The sequence below is a fragment of the Vombatus ursinus genome, unplaced genomic scaffold (genome assembly GCF_900497805.2).
Source record: "Vombatus ursinus unplaced genomic scaffold, bare-nosed wombat genome assembly UNPS02014811.1, whole genome shotgun sequence".
Classification (NCBI taxonomy): domain Eukaryota; kingdom Metazoa; phylum Chordata; class Mammalia; order Diprotodontia; family Vombatidae; genus Vombatus; species Vombatus ursinus.
Genome location: NW_020954589.1, coordinates 8,779,443 through 8,800,281, shown reverse-complemented (window position 1 = coordinate 8,800,281; position 20,839 = coordinate 8,779,443). Strand labels below are relative to the sequence as shown.

General features: G+C 48.4%; 1 protein-coding gene across 1 annotated transcript in view; it reads left to right on the top strand.

The window, feature by feature from the left end:
* COL11A2 (collagen type XI alpha 2 chain) overlaps positions 1 to 19,437 on the top strand; it is a 35,980-nt gene extending 16,543 nt beyond the window's left edge. The window contains 44 exon segments of the mRNA XM_027876265.1: positions 477 to 530; positions 841 to 885; positions 1,117 to 1,170; positions 1,504 to 1,548; positions 1,734 to 1,787; positions 1,920 to 1,964; positions 2,209 to 2,262; positions 2,687 to 2,794; positions 5,024 to 5,077; positions 5,656 to 5,709; positions 6,183 to 6,227; positions 6,316 to 6,369; positions 6,545 to 6,589; positions 6,767 to 6,820; positions 7,021 to 7,074; positions 7,288 to 7,341; positions 7,886 to 7,993; positions 8,170 to 8,259; positions 8,503 to 8,556; positions 8,844 to 8,951; positions 9,204 to 9,311; positions 9,493 to 9,546; positions 10,389 to 10,442; positions 10,706 to 10,813; positions 11,102 to 11,155; positions 11,434 to 11,487; positions 11,745 to 11,798; positions 12,001 to 12,054; positions 12,496 to 12,603; positions 12,897 to 12,950; positions 13,247 to 13,300; positions 13,485 to 13,538; positions 14,021 to 14,074; positions 14,363 to 14,470; positions 14,631 to 14,684; positions 14,872 to 14,925; positions 15,250 to 15,357; positions 15,596 to 15,649; positions 15,984 to 16,019; positions 16,317 to 16,370; positions 16,522 to 16,789; positions 17,280 to 17,392; positions 17,686 to 17,892; positions 18,126 to 19,437. Of these exon segments, the coding sequence (XP_027732066.1) occupies positions 477 to 530; positions 841 to 885; positions 1,117 to 1,170; positions 1,504 to 1,548; positions 1,734 to 1,787; positions 1,920 to 1,964; positions 2,209 to 2,262; positions 2,687 to 2,794; positions 5,024 to 5,077; positions 5,656 to 5,709; positions 6,183 to 6,227; positions 6,316 to 6,369; positions 6,545 to 6,589; positions 6,767 to 6,820; positions 7,021 to 7,074; positions 7,288 to 7,341; positions 7,886 to 7,993; positions 8,170 to 8,259; positions 8,503 to 8,556; positions 8,844 to 8,951; positions 9,204 to 9,311; positions 9,493 to 9,546; positions 10,389 to 10,442; positions 10,706 to 10,813; positions 11,102 to 11,155; positions 11,434 to 11,487; positions 11,745 to 11,798; positions 12,001 to 12,054; positions 12,496 to 12,603; positions 12,897 to 12,950; positions 13,247 to 13,300; positions 13,485 to 13,538; positions 14,021 to 14,074; positions 14,363 to 14,470; positions 14,631 to 14,684; positions 14,872 to 14,925; positions 15,250 to 15,357; positions 15,596 to 15,649; positions 15,984 to 16,019; positions 16,317 to 16,370; positions 16,522 to 16,789; positions 17,280 to 17,392; positions 17,686 to 17,892; positions 18,126 to 18,266 (3,294 nt within the window). The 3' untranslated portion in view covers positions 18,267 to 19,437.
* Positions 19,438 to 20,839: the final 1,402 nt, after the last annotated feature.

The window sequence follows — 20,839 nt, the reverse complement described above, 5'->3', positions numbered from 1 at the left end:
CCATAATAGGTGTAATATAGAAATATCATATGTATATGTTTTATCACATATACTTCTATACATATATAAACATAACATATTTAAGTATATAAATACTTGCTGATTGAAAGCTAATTGATTTATGTACTTGGGAAGGCTTCTCTAATTGCTTTTCCCACCCCCCAAAATCTTCTTAACCCTGATCTTCCATGGGCCTTTCCCAGAAGCCCCTTGGCCTTCAGTTATAGTCATGGGTCCTAGAACAATAGTATGTCAAAACTGGCGGAGATCTCAGAAACACCCCTTCCTTTTACAGAAAGGGAAACTCAGGCTTAAAGAGGTCACATGGTACATCTGTGGTAGACCTGAGACTAGAACTCGGGTCTCCTGATTCATAGTCCAGTGCTCCTGCATTCATTTCTCTCTGTTCTAGTGACCGGGGGGTTAGTCCTCATATTACCTTCCCAGCTGACCCCTATATTGTTCTTTGTCTCCAGGGTCCCCAGGGAGAGCCTGGCCCTCCTGGACAACAGGGTACACCAGGAACCCAGGTGAGTAGCCCCATTGCTTCATCTTCTAAACCCTCTGATCTGCCTCACCCACTCTGCCTTTACACATTGCCCCTTTCTCCACCCTAAGCTCATACCCAGAACTTTGGTGTTAGTTGGTACAGAGTGAGAGCTTATAATGTCCCTGGTCACTGCAATGAGGTTAGTACTAAGACTGGAGCAATGCAGTTAGGGGGCTTTGGTTCTTCCTATGCAGTGGTGGGTAAGAGAAGGGATGTGGCCAGGGTTGTGAGGATAGAGGGAAATAGACTCTACAATCCTCCCATGACATCCCTCTTCTTGTATCTGTCAGGGTCTTCCTGGGCCTCAAGGTGCCATTGGCCCCCATGGAGAGAAGGTGAGTGATGGGGGTGATGGGGCAAACAAATGGTGGTTAGGAAAATGAGGGTCATGGGAAAGAGAGGGAAAGAGGACATATTGAGACTAGGATGATGGAGTAGTATGGGAAGGATGGGGACTTGAGGTATGCTGGAGAGAGTGGGAAGGGACTATACCACTATGTAGGGCTCTACCTGTCTATTCATACCTTTGCTACCTGTAGCTGTGATCTCCTTATTGCCTTTTGCAGGGTCCTCAAGGGAAACCAGGTCTTCCAGGGATGCCTGGCTCCGATGGCCCCCCGGTGAGTGATTTCCCCTAACTCCTCATAATTTCTGAGTCACACCCTGGCATGAGTGCATAACCAGGTTACTCCTGGTTATGTTGGAACCAGTCTCTTGACTTTCCCTATTCTCAAAGAGTAACTTTGTTATTTCTGACCCACAAAGATCTTCCAATACTATCTTGCTTCCTCTCCCCTCCCTAGATTCCTCCCTCCCATCTTCTTTGCCTTTAAAGGTTTCTAGCTAGTCACAAGAATTTGATGGTTGCTAGGTTAGAGTTGGGGATGTAGGGATGGGGAGGTAAGAGAACTCATGGTATGAGATCTCATTCTCTTTCCGCCCTCCCCCTCCAGGGCCATCCAGGAAAGGAGGGTCCACCAGGAACCAAAGGGAACCAGGTAAGAGATCTTGCTTCCTCTTTTCAGTATCCTGTGATTCTAAAGTCACTATAATATCCCAGAAGTGCTTACTGCTGTTTCCCTCCAGTTCTTCCAGCCTGATATGTCCACCCCTGTTCCCCTGACCTCCTAGTGACCGCATTCCTCAACCCTTCTGTGATTTCTCTTTTTCCTTCTCCATCCAGGGTCCATCTGGTCCACAGGGTCCCCTAGGATACCCTGGACCTCGAGGTGTCAAGGTAACATATGGCCAGAAAGGGAGATGAACTTGGCAGGGGTGGGAGTGGCCAGGAGAAGGATTTCTGTATCTCAAGATCCTGTTCTCCAAACCTGAACTTTGTCTCTCAATCATTTTCCATCTCTCTTCCCAGGGTGTGGATGGAATTCGAGGCTTGAAAGGTCATAAGGGAGAGAAGGTGAGAGAACCCTCAGTTGACTCCTATAGCTTCCCCCCACTCCAGGCAGCTTTATCCTGACATCTCCTCCCATCTTTTGAGCCTCCATCTCTTACCTCTCACCCTCCAGTCCTTCCTTATCCAGTCCTCCCAATCTTTATCCAGAATCACCACCATGACCCTCCAAGCTCCTAATTCCTGGCCTCTCTGGGGTCCTCCTACACCCTTTCTACCTATTTCTTTGCCTCTCTTTGCCTCTTCTCAGGGGGAAGATGGTTTTCCTGGTTTTAAAGGTGACATGGGTGTGAAAGGTGACCGAGTAAGTATGAGAACTTCTCCATTAGCTCTCAGGGCCTTTCTATGCGGGCCTTCAGTGAATCTTCCATCCCCGAGGTAGCTTCTGAGTCTCCAATTCCAACCCCTTGGCCCACCTTCATACCCCAATATTACAATGACCCCAATGTTACACTGCTGTTCATGTTACCTGAACACCCTAATACCATCCCAACTACCTCCAGAGGTAGTGCCATGGAACTCCCTGACTTTCCCAAGTATCCTCTATCTCCCAAGAGCATACCCTCAACCTCCTATGACTCTCTTACCTTTTAGAGATCCTATCACAGGTGTTTCCCCACCTCAAGTAATCCTTCTGACACCAAATGATCCATATACTTACCTTAGCTCTCAACTCCCTACTCCAAGCTCTGACCTCCTGATCCTCACATTCTCCCCATCCCTCTTAGGGTGAGGTTGGAGTGCCTGGTTCAAGAGGAGAAGATGGTCCTGAGGGGCCAAAGGGAAGAACTGGACCTAATGGAGACCCAGGCCCCATTGGGCTTGTGGGGGAGAAGGTAATGGGGAGCAAGGGGGACAAATCAAGCTATCAGTGAATCAACAGGCATGTATTAAGTGCCTCTTATGTGTCAGGCATGGCACCATGTGCTTTGGATACAAAGGCAAAAACCAAATAGTTATTGCCCTCAAGGAACTTACATTCTGTTGGGGAAAACTAGCTAGCTAGATATAAGTATAGATAGATACACACACACACACACATAAGCAAGTAAATACAGAATATTCCTTTTTTAAGGGGAACTACCAGCTAGGAAAGTTTGTTTCAGGAAAGGCCTCATGTAGGAGGTAGCTCTTGAGATCATCTTTTTTTGTGTGTTTTGGTGAGGCAGTAGAGGTTAAGTGACTTGCACAGGGTCACACAGTTAGTAAGTGTCAAGTGTCTGAGGCTGGATTTGAACTCAGATCTTCCTGACTCCAAGGCCAGAGTTCCATCTACTGCACCACCTAGCTGCCCCTTGAGCTCATCTTTGAAGGAATCTAATGATTCTAAGAAGCAGGACATCCCAGGCTTAGGGAACAGAAGGGAAAGGAATTATTGTGTCCAAGGAACATCAAGAAGGCCAGTATGGCTGGAATATAGAGTGTGTAAAGGGGAATGATGTGTACTTAACCTGAAAAGGTAGGCCTGAGTCAGACTGTGAGAGCCTTTAAATGCCAAAGTAGATGTTATAATTTATCCCAGAGACAAAAGGGAGTCATTGGAGCTTTTTGAGCAGGGAAATAGCATGATTAGCCTTGTGCTTTGGGAACTTCACTTTGGCAGCTGTGTGGAAGAAGAATTGGAGGGGGGAGAGGCTAGAGACAGGGAGACCAGTTAGGAGGCTATTGCCATAGTCCCAGCAAGAAGAATTAAGGACCTAAATTAGGATAGTGGCCACATGAGTAGAGTGGAGATAGAATTGACAAGATTTGGCAACTGATGGAATGTGAGCAGTGAGGAGTGTAGAATGCTTGAACCTTTGAGCCTAGAAGGATGGTGGTACCCTTGACAGAAATAGGGAAATTTGGGAGAATGGTGTGTTGGGGAGAAACATGAGTTCTGTTTTGGACATGCTGAGTCTGAGATGCCTTTGGCAGGCACTTCCAGTGTGAAATGACCAAACTGGCAGTTGGTGATATGGGCCTGGAGCTCAGGAGAGACACTGGGGCTGGATATATACATCTATATAAAACTGGTACTTGAACCTATGACCTAGAGGCTTGGGTTTCTAGGAGAAATAGGCAATAGTGGGGGGGACTGGTCACCTTTGGCTTACTAGAGAGACAACCTGTTGTCTAAGTAAATGAAGTCACTGGGTAGTTACTGAGCACAACAGCATGCCCAGCTCCATGCTGAGTGCTGTCAGGAATACAGTGGAGCAGTAGAAGATCTCACAGTGTAATTGGTAAGACTGAATTGCTGCAGATAAGTTGATTCAAGAAATATGCAAGGTGTTATGTAATCAAGTGAGATTGTGGGACTCTACATCCAAAAGGTGTTTAGAGAAGGAAGAAGTCAGTGCAATGGGGTGGCCAGGGAAGCTTTGATAGAGGAAAATGAGGTTGAATATGAACTTTGAAAGATGGATGAGATCTGAGGAGAGAGTACTGAGAGGATCAGCATAAGAAAAGGGCCAGAGATGAGAATGAAGCATGGGGTGTTGCTGGGAGACTGGCCTTACTTGAATGGAGGGGTGAATAAATGAGTCATGGAGGTCATGGCTAGAGCATGGAGGGCTTTGAAGATCAACCTGAGGAATCTGGATTTTCTCCTTACAGATAAGGGGAGCCACTGAAGGATTAGGAGCTATGGAATGATCTGATGAGAGGGCTGTTTTAGGCAGGTTGGTCTTGTAGTGCATGCAGGTTGGGTAGGAAAAGGGAGAGGCTGGAGGCTGGAAGACCAGTTAGAATGCTGTAAGAATAGTATAAACAGATGACCGAAGCACCTGACCTAGGGCAGGAGAGAAAAGGGCAAGGATCTAAGAGACATTACAAGGAAGAATCAACAGGGCTCAGTGACTGATTGGGAAGGGAGCAAAGAAATTCATTCACAGAAATAGAGAAATCAAATCGTTAAGCAGATAGGTCTGGAGGAGGGAGAGTGGGATTGGGAGACGTGAGTCCCTTGGAGGAAGCAGGGGGCTAAGGGCCTGGGGGACTAATGCCAGAGGTCAATTTCTCTCTGTGATGGCATGCCCCTCCTCTTCCTTCCACCTCCGTTGCTCTTTCTGTCTTCTCCACAGGGCAAACTGGGTGTTCCTGGTCTGCCTGGATACCCAGGACGTCAGGGACCCAAGGTAAGGCTTAGGCTGTGAAATCCCATTTCGATTCTGTTTCCTTCTCCCACATCCCATATTTCTTTCCCCTTTACTGATTCCCTATTTTAGACCAATAGAGGCTATAGAATGCCAGCAGCCATTAGTTCAGCCTATTCAGTTTACAGAGGAAGAAACAGGCCGAGACAGGGGAAGTGAGTCCTCCAAGATTGCACAGCTACTCAGAAGCTTGTTGTTGTTATTTGTCCTTTGTTCTGGAAGAGGACCATGACATCAGGAAGATGATGCCACGACTTGAAAGTGAATTGGATTTAAGTGAGGGAGGTCTGTGCAAAGTCACCAATCTCACTTTCTCCTCTGGAGTCATCTGGATCCAGTGGCAAGATATAGATCAGTGTGACTGGAGATGGCCCCCTAGTCAGAAACAGAGCTAAGGCAAACCCCAGATCCCCTGACTCCTGGCCGAGTTCTTTTCACTTCATTATACTTGTGTTATCTCTGTTATACTTGTACTTGTGAGAGACCCCCTAAGGCCTTTCTTATGAGCTCATCTACCATCCCATGACTCCTCCATGTCTTCCTCTCTCTCCCCCTCCCAGGGGTCACTTGGATTCCCTGGATTTCCTGGTGCCAATGGAGAGAAGGGAGCCCGGGTAAGAAGGGAGGGGAGTCTGTGGAAGAGAAAAGCTGGAGGGCAGAGTGTGTGTTTGGGGGCTGAGATGGGGTGGGCTTGGGTTGTGGGTTATGGGTAGGGTTTAGAAGAGTTCTGAAAGGTCTGGAAAGCAGGATTCTGTGGGAAGAGAAGGTAGGATTGAATGAAGGCTCTCTGGGGGGTGGGGGAACTCTGTAGAGCAGAGTCCTAAGGTTTTCACATCATAGACCCCTTTGGCAGTCTGGTGAAACCTGTGAACCCCTTCTCAGAAGAATGCTTTTAAATGCATAAAATAGAATATGTAGGATTATACAGGAAACCAATTATAGTGAAATAAAGATGTAATTTCCCCCCATCCAAGTTCATGAAATCTATCCATGGACACTGTGGACCTCAAGTTAAGAACCCCTGGTTTAGGCGGTCTGAATAGCAGGTAGGTGATGTATTTACCTCCCACTATCCCTTTCTCCACAGGGCCTTTCTGGGAAGTCAGGGCCTCGAGGGGAACGTGGTCCCACGGTGAGTGAAAGGGAGAGAGTCCTGGGAAGCATGGGAGAATCATTCTTGTGTCTGTGTGTCTCACCATCTTCCCCCAATATCTTGCTAGGGTCCACGAGGCCAACGAGGACCTCGAGGAGCCACAGGAAAATCAGGAGCCAAGGTTGGGGACACTTGCTTGGACCAAATATCCTCCATAATCTTCTACTTTCATTACCTTTTGTCACTTATTCACTCTCCAGCTTTCCCCATACCTCCCCCTACTTGACTGACTTTCCCTCTCCAAAGGGAAGGCTTGTTGATGCCCCTGACATCCTAACTCTGTTTCTCTCCCGCAGGGAACGTCAGGCAGTGATGGTCCCCACGGTCCCCCTGGGGAGAGGGTGAGTCTGACCCATAACTGTCAGTCTTCTCAGCAACTAATGTGTCTGAGTAGTACACTGAGCTAGGGCTTGGGGGAGCCATGTCCTGGTGTGGGGAGGGTGATCTGCTCCCCAGGTTCACACCTTCCCTCCTTTATCCCACTGACTTACCATCCTATTCCTGTCTCTTGTTTCTAGGGTCTTCCTGGACCTCAGGGTCCCAATGGTTTCCCTGGCCCTAAAGGACCCCCAGTGAGTATAACCTTGATCTCTGACTTCCAACCCCTTTATCCTTCTATTCTGTAACTACCCCTCCCCGACAACCTCCCTCAAAGGCCTGCATCATATATACTCCAATCTTTTTCCTTTGTCCTTCTATGGGCACCCCCTTTAAACTCTTTACTCCTTTCTCTACCCTCCCTTGTCCTCATATCTTTGATCCTTTGTTCTAGGGCCCCTCTGGTAAGGATGGGCTTCCAGGACACCCTGGCCAACGAGGAGAAGTGGTGAGTGACTATCCCTTCTTGATCCCCCCTGTAACCCTCCTGCCCCCCTGACCCACACTGCCCCAATTTTAGGTATTTTTGAGTGGAGGTGCACAGCTCATATGGAATCATTTAAATATAGCCCCAGTGGTGACCCCTCTTTCCCTGCTGGACACCAATGATAATTTCACAACTGCACATCTCTTTAATCTCTGTCTCTGTCTCTCTCTCCAGGGTTTCCAAGGAAAGACAGGACCCCCTGGACCCCCAGGGGTGGTGGGACCTCAGGTATGTCTTACCCTGGAGGATGATAGACCTCAAATTTAGGGATCTATGCCCTTTCACTTCTCCCCCATTCCCACCTTCTCCATGCTTCTCTTCCTGTCTCCTTGTTGGGGAAGGGATGAAATGGTTCCCTCTGTAGTTACTGGATGAGACGGTGATGCAGGTGAGGAGTTGGAGGTGGGGGGCCTTGGGCAATCTCATCCAGCCTTCAGTTGCTTCAGTTTCTGAAGACTTTGGGGACAGAGGAATATGGAATCTTCCATGTTTTTCCATTCTGAGTGACTTTATACCATCTCCCTGGGGCTCTTGGGGAAGGTGCAGTTTCTAGGTATAGCCACAAGATGGCACATTTATTTGCACACATAAGCATCCTCCCTCACTACCACCCCCACCAAAGATAACTTGGTCCAAGAGTGGGGAGTTCCTTAGAACCCCTGTTGTCCCCCAAAAGATCATGGAAATCAGAAAGTGAGGGTGTTGTCAGACAGATAATTTAGGGGGTTGTTAGGAGGGTCTGTGACATGACATTGCTGTTTCCACCCCACAGGGAGCTGCGGGAGAGTCAGGACCTATGGGGGAACGAGGCCATCCAGGCCCCCCTGGTCCCCCAGGAGAGCAGGGCCTGACTGGGCCGTCTGGTAAAGAGGGAACTAAGGTAAGGATGGGAGGAATATAGGGAATGCGGGAAAGACAGACCAGGGACTGGGGATCCAGGCGAAGGGAGGCTGAGGAAGTATAGGGGAGCGAGAGTGCCTTGGGCATCCTCTCCCCAGGTTTAGGAAGAGACTATACCTATTTCTTATTGTCTCCATCATTATGCCCCACATTTAGGGAGACCCTGGCCCCCCTGGAGCTCCTGGAAAGGATGGACCAGCTGGTTTGAGGGGCTTCCCTGGTGAAAGGGGCCTCCCAGGCACTGGAGTGAGTATAACCTCAAAATATATTATAGACAAATTGCAGACAAACATCCTCAGACCCTCCTCACTCCTCAGCCCGATCTCTGATTTCCCTGTTTCTCTGATCTTTTCACTCCTACCTTCGTGATTGCTGGCCCTCTGTAGTCTGCTGCCTGATTCTCTGATACCTCCCTTAATTTCTCTGACCTGCCATTTGCCTTTTTTTCTGATTCTTTGTGTTCTTCTCTCTTTTCTCTTCTTTCTACAGGGAGGTGGTGGCCTGAAGGGAAATGAAGGTCCACCTGGCCCCCCAGGCCCTGCGGTGAGTCTGGGGTCTTTAAGGGAGAGGGAACTTAAAATGGGAGAACGTGAAAAGGTCATTGAGTCCTTCCTCCCATTCCATGTGGAGAAAGAGCCACAAGTGAGAGAGGAAATTACTCCTCTTAGACTTTTCAGAGTCAAGGAGAGTGTTGTTGGATATGGGGGGAGGGAATTATGTGGACTTTCCCTATTTTTAGGGAGAATCAATATAGAATAATCTTCTCTAGGGAGCTTCTAGGTCAGTAGTTCCTCTTGCTAACCCATATTTTACCCTGTCTCTTCCTCTAGGGCTCTCCTGGAGAGCGGGGTGTGGCAGGTACAGGAGGACCCATTGGTCCCCCAGGAAGACCTGGGCCTCAGGGTCCCCCAGGTGCTGCTGGAGAGAAAGGTGTTCCGGTGAGTGTGTGTAAGAAGATGGGACAGGGATGTTTATGAAGTCTCTGTATTGAAGGTGTTGGGGGTGGTCTGGGAGCTGAGGAATGATGAAGATGCTGCTGGATAAGCTAGGGCCTTGGGGGAACATAGAGGGAACTATGTTTGTGAATTGAATGATGGAGGAGGGGTTTTAGAGGAGGTTTGGTGGGAGAAGGGTCAATGTGTCCCCCCTAGTGTCTGACTTTATTTCTCAATCCCCTTTTCCTCTCACAGGGTGAGAAAGGTCCCGTTGGCCCAACTGGCCGGGATGGTGTCCAAGGGCCTGTGGGGCTACCTGGTCCTGCTGGCCCCCCAGGTGTGGCAGGAGAAGATGGAGACAAGGTAATTCAACCAAAACCCCCTTACTCCCCACCCCATTATCATTCCCAGGTTCTTCTTGAAGAGGGTAGGTTCAAGATAACTCAACTGTGGCCTTCTAATCCTGCTGTGTTAATCATCTCTCATTTCCCATTCATCATTCTGTGTCTCCTATCCCTATATGCGACATATCTCCCCCTTCCAGGGTGAAGTTGGTGATGCTGGACAGAAGGGCAGCAAAGGGAACAAGGGTGAACATGTGAGTAACCTCTGATTTCTTGGCCTCATTTCTTTTAAAACTACATATTTTTATTGATATCTTTTTGTTTTACTACGTTTCCCACTGTTTCTCTCTTCTACCTTTTATAATAAAGAATTTTTTAAAAGAGGAAGAAAAAAATTCCACAATTCTAACTAACACATCAAAAAAGTCTGATGTTATTTGCAGGATTTTATACCCATGGTTCCCCACACCCCACCAAAAGAAGAAGGAAGGAGGTGTCTTTTCCTAGCTCATTTTTGGGGGACAAGCTTGGTCATTATAATTTCACAGCATTCAGTTTTAGTTGTTCTGTTGTTCTTTTTCATTTGCAGTCTTGTCATTGTATGCAGTGTTTTCCTAGTTCTACTTACTTCACTTTGCATCAGTTCACATAACTCTTCCCATACTTTTCTTTATTCATCATTTCTTATAGAATATTTCATTATATTCATGCACCATAATGTTTTTTTAGCCATCCTCTAATTGATGGGCATCTATTTTGTTTCTAGTTCTTTGCTACCACAAAAAAGTGTTGCTATATTGGTTTTATAGGACGTATCTTTTAGTCACTGACAATCTTTGTATATACCTAATGGTGGAATCTCTGGGTCAATGGGAAGGGACACTTTAGTCACTTTCCTTGCATGATTTGAAATTGCTTTCCAGAATGGTTGGATCAACTTATAGCTTCCCCAATAGTGCCTTAATGTGCCTGTCTTTCTAGCCCTTCCAACATTGATGATTCCCATCTTTCCTGGCCACATTTCCACTCTACCTGTCTCTCTTTTTCTTTTTGTACCTTTTGATATCTCTGATTGACCTTCTCTTTCTCTTGCCAGGGCCCTCCTGGACCCCCTGGACCACTGGGTCCCCTGGGTCAGCCTGGAGCTGCGGTGAGTGATCAGATACTCCTGACTTCCCTGATTCTGCCCCAATCCTTTCTCCAAAATTTTCCTCTATTTATGGGCTGTCATAGTTGTTATTGACACGCCCTTTCCCAGTCCCTGTCATTCACTTGTTCCTCAATGAAAGTGCCTCCCTACTTTGCTTGGGGGACCCCCTCAGTTTCTGGACCTGGGACCTCTTTTCTTTCCCCTAGTAAAGTTCTCTGTGTGTGTGTGTGCATGTAACCCCCAAATCCCTCCTCCGTGTATAGGGACTAGATGGAGAACCTGGTGCTCGGGGACCCCAGGGACATTTTGGAGCCAAGGGAGATGAGGGAACAAGGGGATTTAATGGCCCTCCTGGACCCATTGGCCTGCAGGTGAGCTCTCTCTGCATGTGTTTGTGTTGAAGGTCATGGGATAAGATGAAGATGGGGCCTGTCTCCCTCACCCAACTCCAACTGAAGGGAAGAATGGTACAGGGGACTTCAGAAAGAAGTAGGAGGCAGCATAGAATTAGCAGAGCATGAAAAATTTTGAGGAGAAGAGGCAGTTTTTTTAGGGAGGTGGGGATGCCACCAAAAGAGTATTGGAACCTTGACCTTTCTTTAAGGAAAGCCCCCAGTCCTTTTCCTCATGTCAGTCTCTATGTGTTTGTCTTCCCACAGGGTTTACCAGGCCCTTCAGGAGAGAAAGGAGAGACAGGAGATGTGGGACCCATGGTGAGTGTGACCCCTCTATTGACCCCCCAATGCTAACCACTGACTTACTATACCCCTCCTCTGTTCTTCAATAACCCCTGTTCTGACCTGTCTGTGACCCCTTTACTAACTCTCAAAGACCCCTTTAACTGATCCCTGGCCACTTCCACTTTTGTCCCTTACTCTTTTAAAGTCTGACTTTCTCCATTTCGACTTCATTCTATCTGTTTCTTTGTCTCCTTGTATCTCTTCCCCTCTTCTCTTTCTCCCTTTGTTTATGTGTTTCTGTCTCTCCTCAGGGCCCACCTGGCCCACCAGGACCCCGAGGCCCTGCTGGACCTAATGGAGCAGATGTAAGTATCTCTCATCTCCTGCCTTGATGTCCCTCCCAGGCCATTTGGTTCATCCTTCAGTTTCTCTTCAGTGATGAGAAATCTCCTTGGAAGAAGAGTTACACTCCTTCAGCCCCTTTATCCTGACCATCAAGGAGTCCCTCCAACTCCCCCTTCTAATTTTCTGCTGTGTCCTTAAGGCCCATCTGTTCTCTTCCATCTCTGTAAAGTGTTTCCTCTCTGGGTGGTAACTCTTTATCACTGTGTCCCTTTTTTAGGGTCCACAAGGCCCCCCAGGAGGTGTTGGAAACCAGGGTCCTCTTGGAGAAAAGGTAACTGTTGGGGAAATGGGTTTGGAGAGCTGGGCAGGGAAAATCAGAGGGAGGAAAAGAGGAGGGGAATCTTTCTGGTTGTTGGGCAAAGATGGGTAGGGAATAGTGTGAGAAAAGGGGGCAGGGAGTCTGGCAGAGAAGGAATGGGTCTAAGGGGAGGTGGGATGGGGAGGGCCTGTATTTGACCCCAATCTCATTATAGGGGGAACCAGGAGAGTCAGGATCTCCAGGAGTCCCTGGGGAACCTGGAGTCAAGGTAAGTGACATCTCTAACCCCCAGCTGATATCCACTTTCCCTAAATCTTGACCTCCTGAGGCACTGAAAACCCAGTAGCTTCCCTTTCCTTCCTCCCATCAGTGACTCTTTCTGTTGTATTATTAGTTCTTGCCAGGGGAGCTAAGGTCTCTGGATCTGTATGATGCCTCCAGGCCCCCATTTCCTTCTTTCCTCACTGACTATTAAGAGGATCGGGTACATGGATTATCTTTTATCTGGATCTATTTATTTCCTGAACTCTTCTTCTTTCACTCCCATTCCTTCCAGGAGGGGGTAGGGGTTGGGATTGGAGGAATGGGCAAGGTCAATTGAGGGCATGGGACATGCCTGTTATTCTCTTGACCTCCTGTGACCTTTCCATTAATCTCAGTTATTCTGTCCCCCCATTTGTGTCTCTTCATCACCTTCGTCCCTCTCTAGGGCCCTAGAGGGGAACGAGGAGAGAAAGGAGAGTCAGGACAACCAGGAGAAGCTGGACCACCTGGACCTAAGGGCCCCACCGGTGATGATGGCCCGAAAGGAAACCCTGTGAGTATGGAGTAAGGGTCACCCAGAGAGTTTGAGGGAATGAGGATGGAAGGATGGTTCTATTTCCACAAACCCTAAGGTGTGGGACAGCAAGGTGGGGTGGGGCAAGGATTCTGGGAGGGACTCCTGTCTCTTGAAGGGAGTGAACATGCAACATGACTGGAGTAGGCATGTGAGAAATCAGGGCTGGGTGGGTGGGATGTATGCTGTGTGGGGCTGTGACAGCTCCAGCATGGGTGGTGAGTCTGTTCAGGGCCTTGTGACTGAGCTCCTTTCTTCTCCTTTGCCCTCAGGGCCCTGTTGGTTTTCCTGGTGACCCTGGCCCTCCTGGAGAAGGGGGTCCTCGAGTAAGTATTGCCCTTGGGAAAGGGGGTAGGAAGGAGTGGGGGCAGAGGTTTTGATAGATTATTTGGGGAGTGGGAGTTATTTCTTTGGCTTTCATAGTCATAAGGATTAGCAATTATTTCATTCTTTGTGCTTGCATTCCCAGTATGCACATAGTATACACTTTCTAAGTATTTGATTGATTCATTGGTAGTTAATTGAGGGAGTAATAAAATTGGAAAGACAGAAAAGCATGGGGGTACAATTCTAGGAAGGGTGGAGGTCTTCCTCTAAACCCCCTACCCCTCCATCTCTCCAGGGTCAGGATGGTGCTAAAGGTGACCGAGGGGAGGATGGAGAAGCTGGACAGCCTGTGAGTGACTGTGATTCTTGACCACCTCAACTTTCAGACCCTTCAATTCACAACCTCCAGATTTTTCCCAGCCTCTGGATTCTAGTGTAACCTCTCCCTAATCTTTCCATTTTCATCATCCTCAGTTCCCAGCTTCCATTATCTCTTCACTGTTGATAGCTCCATCTCTTTCTCCTTTCCTCAGGGATCCCCAGGTCCTACTGGAGAGAATGGTCCCCCTGGACCTCCTGGCAAGAGGGTAAGTGGCATAATGGATAGAGTACTAGACTTGGAGTCAGCCAGACCTTTATTCAAGTCCTGTCTCAGACATTTACAAGCCATATAATCCTGGGCAAATCACTTGACCTCTCTCAGCCTCAGTTTCCTCATCTGTAAAATGGAGAGTGATAGTAGCGCTTACCTCTCAGGGTGGTTTTGAGGATCAAATGAGATAATGTTTAAAGTACTTTGCAAACCTTAGAGGATTATATAAATACTAGCTAAAAATGAGGGAAGGGGTCTGGACCCTGGGGTCCCCCTAGGCCATCAAAGAGATGACTGAGTCCCTAGTGGGACAGAGTTTTAGATGGTGTTGAGATGGCAGTGGTGTTCCTATCCCTGGTTCTTTCTCTGTGGTGCTAGTGGAAGCTCTGTGTGTGAAGTAGGGAGGAGACAGTTGTGTTTATCTGCTCTCTATCCTTTGTCTAACCCCTTTTCCTTTTTCTCACCCCATCCCTCTAGGGTCCTGCGGGTACAGCTGGCCCTGAGGGTCGACAAGGAGAGAAGGGAACCAAGGTAAGAGAGAGTAGCTCCTGGAAGACTTTCATATTCTCTCTCACCTCACCATGGGGACTTTCCTGCTCCTAAACCTGGCCCATTACCCCTAGAGAGTCCTCTGTTGCCTCTCTGGTCTTGTATCTTCATGTGCCTTGGCTCAGAGGGCTAACCCTCTTTATACCCCCAAGTCTTTCTATGGAAGCATTAACTTCTTCTTGTCCTCTACCCTGGCCTGTTCCTTCCCTTTGACCATCTTTTGTACTTATACTCCCCCAGCCTTCTCTGATTCCCTTCTATGTATTTCAGGGTGAGCAGGGTGCTGCTGGGGCTCCTGGAAAGACAGGACCAGTGGGTCCAGCTGGAGCAGCAGGAAAACCAGGCCCTGATGGTCTGAGGGGAATCCCAGGCTCAGTGGTGAGTCACAGTGGACTGAAGAGGGGATAAATAGTGCCTGTGGAGATGGGGGATGGGAACCGAGGACCTGGGAGTTGTTACTAGTTATTTGATGGGAAGGAGAAGACTCATGGGGTAGTCATCCTTCTCTGACCCCTGTTTTCCCCCCTCACCTCTATAGGGACAACAGGGACGACCTGGAACCACTGGACCAGCTGGGCCTCCAGGTCCTGTGGTGAGTGACCCCAGGGGAAGGGTGTGTGTGGGGGGAGAGCAGGACCCTGAGGATGGGTGGTCCTGTGGGTGGAGGACAGTAAGCAGCTGTAGACACGGAGAAAGGGAGAGGGAATTTAGGGTAGGAAGAGATGGGGCCTGCCTGCTGGTTATTACCCCATAATGAATGATTATCTGTCTTCATACAGGGACCTCCTGGCCTCCCTGGGCTCAGGGGTGACCCTGGAGCCAAAGGAGAAAAGGTAAGAGACAGACACATAGGTAGCCAACTTTGGATGGACTGCTTATCCTCTCTTCTAATTCTGGGCACATAATGCCACATCCTCCAATAAGATGCAAAATATCCCCTACCTCAACGTTGTGGGTTCCCTTACCCTCCCCTGTGCTCCCTTAACATCTCTTTTGTATAAAGGTCACTGACCCTGTCTTCCAAACAGAGCCCTCTTTCCACCAAAGGAAGGAAGAGGTCTAACGGCCATGGTTAATGGTTCCCTTCCTGTCCTCTGATCCCCTCACATCCCTGCCCGGTTTGTGTACCTCTTGTCTTATGCTATTCCTTCCCCTAGGGTCACCCTGGTCTCATTGGCCTGATTGGACCTCCTGGAGAACAAGGGGAAAAGGGTGATCGAGGACTTCCTGGTCCCCAAGGTGCACACGGACAGAAGGGAGAGACGGTGAGTATGAGGGAGGGGCCTAGGACTGCCTTTCCCTAATCACTCTGTGGGCATCAACCTTAAATCTGCTTGAGGGCTGGGAGAACCAGAAGGGGGAGATTAATATTAAAGTCCTTGGAGGGAAGACTTTATTATTAGTGGAGTGTCTTCATTGTAGGGTGAGCAAATTTGGAGGAGGCTTAGTATTGTAGGAAGGGGGTATACAAAATGGGGTTAACTAGACTTTTCCTCCTTCTAGGGTATCCCTGGAGCCTCTGGCCCAATTGGCCCTGGAGGACCCCCTGGCCTTCCTGTGAGTAACCTTTCCTCCCTGCTTCTTCAAATATTCCATCAAGCAACCCCCAGTAGTCCCCTTCTTCCCACTCATATACCTCAATAACTTTCACAAATCTCCCTTAGCCTAGTAATATTCAACTTCTAATTGTTCCCAGGAATTTGAAAACATCCTTTTCCAATATTCCCAATATCTTCCTAAATACTCCAGTGCAGCCCTCATTATTCTCCCCCACAACCACCCAGAAGTGCCCCTATTTATGTACAGTCTTTGTGACCCCATGGTCATTCCTCTGCTTCTCCATCCATCATTTCTCCATGGTCACTCTGTCCCCCTTGTCCTCTCTCTATAGGGACCTGCTGGCCCCAAAGGTGCCAAAGGAGCAACGGTGAGTGAGCCTTTCCCCTTCCCTCCCCTCCCCCAGCCAACTCTATCCTCTGGTCTGTTCCATGTCCCCCCAGATTAGACTTGACATTACTCCCTACCTTGGTATAAATAGCAGCTCTTAGAAATGGGCCTCGATACTTGATACTTTAGGCTTGGTAGGACATCTGACCATCTGATAGGCTGCGACCTCTTACCGCTCACTGCCAACTATTCTCTAACCCTGGATTCCTCGTATCTCTATGATCCCTTTGAGTGATTTTATGAATCCTCTGACTCTCTTTGTGTCTCCCCACATCAGGGTCAAGCTGGACCCAAGGGAGAAAAAGGCGTCCAAGGTCCACCCGGACATCCGGTGAGTGAGGGGGAGTGTTCTTTCTCCATTTGCCTCATTTTTTCATCTCTGCCTTTGATACTTTCTCTGGCTGTCTGTCTCACCACTTCTGTCTTCCAAAGTTTTGGTTTCCATCTTCCTGCTTCCTCTCATTAAATTTTTTGTCCTTTAGGGTCCTCCTGGAGAGGTGATCCAGCCACTGCCCATCCAGATGCCCAAGAAGTCTCGGCGTTCAGTAGATGCGAGCCAGCTGATGCAGGAGGATGAGGCTGCAGAGGCTGGGGGAGCCCCTGGGGCCCCTGGGGGCCTGGAAGAGATATTTGGCTCCCTGGATTCCCTCCGGGATGAGATTGAACAAATGAGGCGCCCTGCAGGGACCCAGGAGAGCCCAGCCCGAACCTGTCAGGACTTGAGACTGTGTCACCCTGAGCTTCCTGATGGTCAGAGGGGGGAATCACAGGAGAAGGGGTTGATATGGGAGGAAAGGAAGATATGGGGAAACAGAAGCCTGGGTGATAGAGAGATCTGAATATTGAATGAATGATTGCACGAATGAATGAAAAAGCATTGAGTAAGAATATCTTATGTACAAAGCATTGGGCTAAACCCTGGGGGGAACAGAAGAGGAGCTGGCCTCTGCTCTCACATTCTAATGGGGGAGACCACACATATTGGAGGTTTCAGCTGCAAGCCTCAAGTAGAGAGAAGAATGTGTGGGCCTAGGGGTGTGTATATGTGTGTGTGTGTGTGTGTGTGTGTGTGTGTGTGTGTGTGTGTGTATGTGTGAATAATTTAAAGGTAGATAGGAATAGGGGGGCTGGGAATGTGGAACAGAAAAGAAAAGGGAAATGGGTGATGGGATGGACAGTGGGGAAGGGGTGGAAAATGGTCCTGACCCTTCCATCTTCTCCTGCCCCCCCCCCCACCTAGGTGAATACTGGGTTGACCCTAACCAAGGCTGTGCCAGGGATGCTTTCCGTGTTTTCTGTAACTTCACGGCAGGAGGAGAAACCTGCGTGTCACCTAGGGATGATATCACACAGGTGAGGCTACCCTCCCAACCTCTGCATCCTCATACCTCCCTGAGCCTCACTGCTTCACTCCCTGAGTCTTTATTTTATTTCCTTTCCCGTCAGCTCTTCTCCTGACTAATCTCTTTCTTTTTTCGGGCCCCCCATCTTTTTCTTTCTCCTAATCTTCCCTTTCTCATTCTGCTGCCTCATGTCTCCTCAACTCACTGCCACCCCTATCTCTCTCTCCTTCAACCTTTTGCTTATCTTCCTGGACAAATCCCCAGTCTCTATTCTGATGGCGCCCATTCCTATCTTTTTTCCAGTTCTCCTATGTGGACTCTGGGGGATCCCCAGTGGGTGTGGTACAGCTCACATTCTTGCGCCTGCTCAGTGTATCTGCTCACCAAGATGTCTCCTACCCATGTACAGGAGGGGCTCAGGATGGGCCCCTCCGGCTCCGGGGAGCCAATGAGGATGAACTGAGCCCAGAGACTAGTCCCTATGTCAAGGAATTCAGAGACGGCTGCCAGGTATGGGGAGAGGAGACCAGGGATCTGCTGGGGACAGTGGAAGAAGTTATGGGCTCCAAATATGGAAACACAAAGACCTCTTGGTGATGGAGGCCAAGGGGAATAGGGAGCAGTGATCTTCTCCAGGGTAACCCAAGGAAGAAGGAGCCTAGTTCTACAGTTTTGGGGTGGCAGTTGTAAAATAGGGACCCCATCTCTATTTTCACCTCTTATCCTATTTTTTCTTTCCTAAGACACATCAGGGCCGAACAGTGCTTGAAGTTCGAACACCTCTACTGGAGCAGCTTCCTGTGTTGGATGCTTCCTTCTCAGACTTGGGGGCCCCTCCTAGGCGGAGTGGAGTCATGCTGGGGCCTGTCTGTTTCCAGGGCTAGGACCCCTGCCTGCTTAACCCTCCCAACCCTTCAAAAAGCCAGGACCCCCTATGGCCAGCTCAGAGCCATTGCCTAGGAGAGACCCCCTTCACCATCCCAGGGGCCTCGGGCAAGGCAGAAAGTGTCCTCTATCCATGGGGGTCCCATGGAGGGGGAATGTTGGGGGGGGGTCAGATCCCCTCACATGATGGGGTCTTGGGGGGCTTCTATGCCCCTCCCTGAAGCCCCTTTGCCCATTGAAGATGAGACCTATATTTAAAATCACCCCCAAGCAAACGGAAGAGGAGAAGAAGAGAAAGAACACTGTGTATTTTATATTTTAAATTAATTATATTAATTATTTAACAAGCGGAAACTAAAAAGAAAAAAAGAAACTCCAACAGAGAAACCTGATGCAGGAGATGGGGCTGAGTGCCCCACTCCCCACCCCCCTCCAATTCTTCAGCACTCTCCTCTGTGACTGTAGGGGGAGGGGAGAGAGAACTCCCCCATGGGGGGGTACCTCTCCCTCCTCCACCCCATCTGTAGCGGCAAGGTGAAATTGTCTCCTTGTGTCCCTCATGCTCTCAATCTCTCTCCCACAGTCAAGGCCAGTTTCTTCTCTTCTCCCCTCCAAATTCTTATTTCATTCAACAAACTTGATGAGGGCTTACTATTTGTAGGGCACAGTACTAGTCCTGGGCTTTTAGGGCAACATGACATCAAATGACTCCCTGAATGTTCCCTCTCCCTTCCCCCTTCCCCCAGGTGTGGGGAAGAGTGCATTATTAGTTATGAAACCAGTGTTGGACTGGATACTGTTAAGTTTTATTGGAGTTTTGACACCAGAGAATTATGATTCCTACCTCAAGAGCAAGTTGCCAGTCATGGCATGGCCTCAGAATGGTGCTAGCCAATCAAGTGGCTCTCTCCCCTCCACCTCTTCCTCTTCTTCACTGGCTCAGGATATTATTAGCATCCCCCGAAAAGAGAAGTGAGGGCAGTCTTAGTTTGGGGGCTTCTGAATAAAGGTCCTTGTTCAGACAACCTGGGGTAGAGAAGAAATGGAAGACCCATCCTGCCTTTTGGGAGCTTACAGTCTAAATCAAGACATGGGACACACAAATGAACCTGAAGGACTATTTTACAAAGCCACTTGTTGACAAAAGGAAAATTATATCATACACAGTGACCTTCTGGGTGTGACCAATGGTCTGTCCGGTCTAGTGGTCTTTGTCTTTCTGTGTGGGCAGATGGTTTGTGGGAAGGTGTGGCCCTTCCCGATCTCAACCTCAAACATCTCAGGATTCCTCCTGGCTCAGCCAAGCTTACGTTTCTCTAGGGTTTTTACTGTCAGAAAGCACTTGAACACACACACACACACACACACACACACACACACACACTCTCTTTGGTCCTCCCAAGAACCCTCTGAGTCACGTAGTATCCACATTATGACCTCAGGTCTTACAGATGAAGGAACTCCTGTTCAGAGACATAAAGCAACTTGTTGAAAGTTACAAAGAAATTAAGTGACAGAGTTAAATTTGAACGCAAACCTTCTGGCTCAAAGTCCAGTTCTTTTTCCATCTTGAAGGGTCTTCCCTCACACATTGCCAGCCCTGCTGTCTCTACTTTCAAATTAGGATCACAGAATCAAACCTTGAGCTGAAAAGGTCCTCACAGGCTATTTAGTCTATTTAATCAATTTAGAATTGAGGCCCAGGGAAGTTGTTTATTTGCTTAAGGCTGCACAGGTGGTGTCAGGGGCAGAATTTCAATCCAAGTTGTATTTATATCAAAGTTGGTGTTGTTGACCTAATCTCTACCACTCCCATGTCACAAGTTCCACAAGTTTGCCTCAAGAGTAGGATAAAACTACTGGCCCTCAGTTCATTTGTATATGCTGTGTTACCATTGCTAAGTCACTCCACCTGTCTGGGCCTCAGTTTCCTCCTCTGTAAAAAGAGGAAATTGAAATAGACAATTCCAGTCCCACCCAACTCAAAATCCCAGGATCTGGTTACTTATTTTATGTTAAATGAAAAGCATTGTCTTTTGGATAACAATCCCAGCTTCTCTCCTTTCAATACCCCTCTTCTTTCCTAGTGGCACCTTTGGGGCACCCCCATGGTTGCCCTCTTTTCATCAACTGTTGATGCTACACTGAAAGGAGAGAACTCCCAGGGAAACATCTCCATGTAGTGGAAAGAACACTGGACTTAGAAGTCAGACGAGGGCAGCTAGGTAGCACAGTGGATGGAGCACTGGCCCTGGAGTCAGGAGGACCTGAGTTTGAGTCCAGTCTCAGACACTAATTAGCTATGTGACCCTGGGCAAGTCACTTAACCCCTATTGCCTCAAAAAAAAAAAAAAAGTCAGGAAGTCCTGAGGCCTAATTCTGACCCTAGGAAAGTCATGTTGTCAATTTCTTTCTAGGTCTCATTTTCCTTATTCATAAAATGGAGATAATAACACTTTCACTACCCACCTCACATTGTTGGTGCTTTGTAAGCCTGAAAGCACCATAGAAGCTATTGCTATGAGTAGCCTGGGCTTGTGGTTGGAGAAAATAGTAGCCCTGTTTTTCTCTA